We start from the raw sequence: 3,107 nt of genomic DNA, 5'->3' as shown, positions 1-3,107 counted from the left end.
CACTTGGATGAAACAATAATAAGAGTTACGTTATGCGTATCCTTCACCAATCTAAATTGATGACGAGCAACGGATTTGGCATACTACTTATTGTCGTAGAAAGGATTAAGATAGATATGGCGCAAACTTGACAAGGTCTTGATGGATCCACCGGTGGGGTTTGGAAATAATGAATGAATTTATATGATAACGATAAAAAGAGAAATCTTGAATGAACCACCGTAAGAATTGAAAATGAACGATGAAAATATAAAGAAACACCGGGAAGAATTAGAAACGAATGAAAATACTTGAGGGAATTAGATACAAGAGAACGAAGAGATCACGAGCTGATTAGAGAATACTTGAATGATGCACCGGTAAGATTTGGAGAACGAGAGCTGAAAGCTGGAATGAATAATTCTGAGATGATGGGCTCCGGAGAATCAATCTGGAAAGACTCTTGAGTTGCTCCGGACGGGTGAAAAGAATTCTCACAACCGCAAACAATTATGAGAGGATGGCACCAAGCTTGAACTACACATCTTCAAGAGAACGGAGCAAGATTTAAGAGAAATTCTTCTTCGGTCTTCCAAATCCAAAAATGACGACGATAAGCACCACCATGAATTGTTTAGACACTCCGGGAGAATCAAAGGCGAAGAGGTTGAGCCAACGATGAAAAGAATTTGAAAGATCTTGGATAAATACATATGACTGATGATAATTCATTCTTACGTCAAATTTGGAGAAGAATTTGAGAGTAACTCCGGGAAAATTAGAAGAGTCGGGTAAGATCCTGTGAAAAGACCTGTGGGTTAGGGCCCACTCAAAAGAAACACTGTTGGAAATGATTGCTTAGGAAGAGATAATGCACCGGTTGATTTGAACGTCTTGAATGAGGTAACAACCTCGAAATAGCTTAAAAGGAATAAGAATGGCAACTTGAATCTTCTGAGATATCTTCGGCACTTCAGAACAAATGAATAGCGAGAAGTGAATGATTAAGAGGTGCACCGACATGAGAAAGCATTTGAAACAAGGAAAAGATATGATCGACAAAGCTTGAGTTGAACCCACCGAAGAAGAAAAGAGAACGGAGAATGATAAACTTGTAGAGCATCTTCATGAGAACCACCGGCATCTCCTATTCTATGTCTTATTTATCCATAGATTGCCCCTATGTCCGGCTAGCCCATTTTGCTTCGCGTGGCTCGTTCCCTCCATTGGAAAACCGCCTCGCACATTATGACCTGGAGTAGAAAAACTTTTGTTGTTCGCTCCATGATGAAAACCGGGTTAGCTGCTCGATTCAAAGAAAACCAACAACGGTTCTAACAGATTCTTAAAATGGTAATGAATTTAGTTTTTTCACAAATTTTTAAAAATTATGATTTTTTAAGCATTTCATGTATTAAAATATTCATAATTCTAAAAATTGTTCTTAAATTTATATAAAATGTTTAAAGATTTTAAAATTATTCATGAAAATTTTGTTTTTGTATAATGTTTTTAGAGAATTATTAAAAACTAAAATAAAGGAAAGTAAAGCAGAAAAATTATCAAAAGCGGTAGAGAAAAGAACAGAGAAGGACGAGCGAGAAACGAAAGAAAAACGTATGGGCCGGCCCAAAAAGTCACACACCCCTACGTGATTTATGCGGAACATAGGAGATTCCTTCCGCCCCAACCACGAGCACGGGAAGACTGCCGCCTCCGAACCTAGGTCCTAAACCCCAGCGCCCGCCGTATCTCGCCGCCATGGCCGACGCCGCCGAGCAGTCCCAGTACGGCGAGCGCCTATCGCATAGCGCACCCGTCGGATCCCGGCGCACCTACACCCCGTACCACCCTGAGGGCCTCAACCTCCCATCGTGCCGCACGATCTACGACCTGCCGACCTCGCCGGAGGTTCTCTTCCCTGAGGAGACCCGCACCTGGGGCAGGAACCTCACGCTCTACCCCGGCTGTGGGTACGTCGCCGGTGCCGCGGCGGGGGCCGCCACGGGGTTCAAGCGCGCGGTGGCGGAGGCGGAGCGCGGCGAGTTGTTCAAGCTGCGCACCAGCCGCGTGCTCAACCACTGCGGCTCCGTGGGACGCCGGTACGGCAACCATGTCGCCTTGATCGGGCTGCTCTTCGCGGGGACCGAGTGCGCCGTGGGCAATCTTCGCGACGCTGACGACTGGCGCAACATCATCGCCGCAGGGTTTGGAACCGGCATGCTCTACCGTGCACCTTCGGGCCCGCGATCCGCCATCTTTGGTGCCGCAGTCGGGGGCCTCATGGCTGCTGCCGCCGTCGCAGGGAACCAGGTGTTCAAGGGAAACGGCCGTACCCCGCCCTTCTAAACCGGAGCACTCGTTAGTAAGTTTCGATCTACTGGGTTGGTGGAGTTAGCAGTAGTGGTATTTCAGTTTTCAGGTGAAGATCTTATAGTGGTTATATGTATGAGTGTTATCAACACTAACAAGCTTTGTTGGTGATGGGTAGAGCACTGGAGTGCGATCTGTCGAATTAGCTCAACATGGACATGATTAGAAGTTATTGCCTTTTGTCTGAATCTTCAAAATCATGTCTGTTATGGTGATTGGTGGTGCTATGTTGCTATTTAGACTATGGATTACTTCAATGTGAGATATGTGATGCAAAATTATGTCATGATCTATGTTTGGTTTCTTCGTATGATGCATTTTGGGTGCTAATGGAAGTGATCGATTGGCGTGTGTCTGCCTGGCTGTATTGTTTTTGCAAGTAACTGTATGTTCAGTGTTGTTTGCATTGAATTTGATCCTCATGTTGCTCTTCTTTGTGTGGATAACCTGTCCAAATATCAACTGTTGTATCCAGTTTTACTCTTGCCTAGGCGCCAGTTGCATTATGCCATCAATGTCCAAGGCAAGACATACTGAATTGCTGCAAGATTTGAATATTAGGTCTTAGTAAGATGTATTAAGAATGACTATGAGTTGCTGCCTCTTGTTTGGAGCTTCAGAAAGGTTGTTCTTTGTTTGGTTTCTTCGTGTGATGCATTTTGGTTGCTACCGGAAGTGATCGATTGGTGTGTATCTGCCTAGCTATATTGTTTCTGCAAGTAACAGAATGTTCAGTGTTGTTTGCGTTTAATTTG

The 3,107-nt window shown here is 44.5% G+C and overlaps 1 protein-coding gene across 1 annotated transcript; it reads left to right on the top strand.

Moving 5' to 3' along the window:
* Positions 1-1,687: 1,687 nt before the first annotated feature.
* LOC125533833 (mitochondrial import inner membrane translocase subunit TIM23-3-like) lies at positions 1,688-2,616 on the top strand. The gene has a single exon (XM_048697170.1). It carries the CDS (start codon positions 1,741-1,743, stop codon positions 2,326-2,328), a length of 588 nt encoding a protein of 195 aa, XP_048553127.1. The 5' UTR covers positions 1,688-1,740; the 3' UTR covers positions 2,329-2,616.
* Positions 2,617-3,107: the final 491 nt, after the last annotated feature.

Source organism: Triticum urartu, chromosome 2, assembly GCF_003073215.2.
Source record: "Triticum urartu cultivar G1812 chromosome 2, Tu2.1, whole genome shotgun sequence".
NCBI lineage: Eukaryota > Viridiplantae > Streptophyta > Magnoliopsida > Poales > Poaceae > Triticum > Triticum urartu.
The sequence above is the reverse complement of the archived record's forward strand: the minus strand, read 5'-3'. Positions and strand labels throughout refer to the sequence as shown.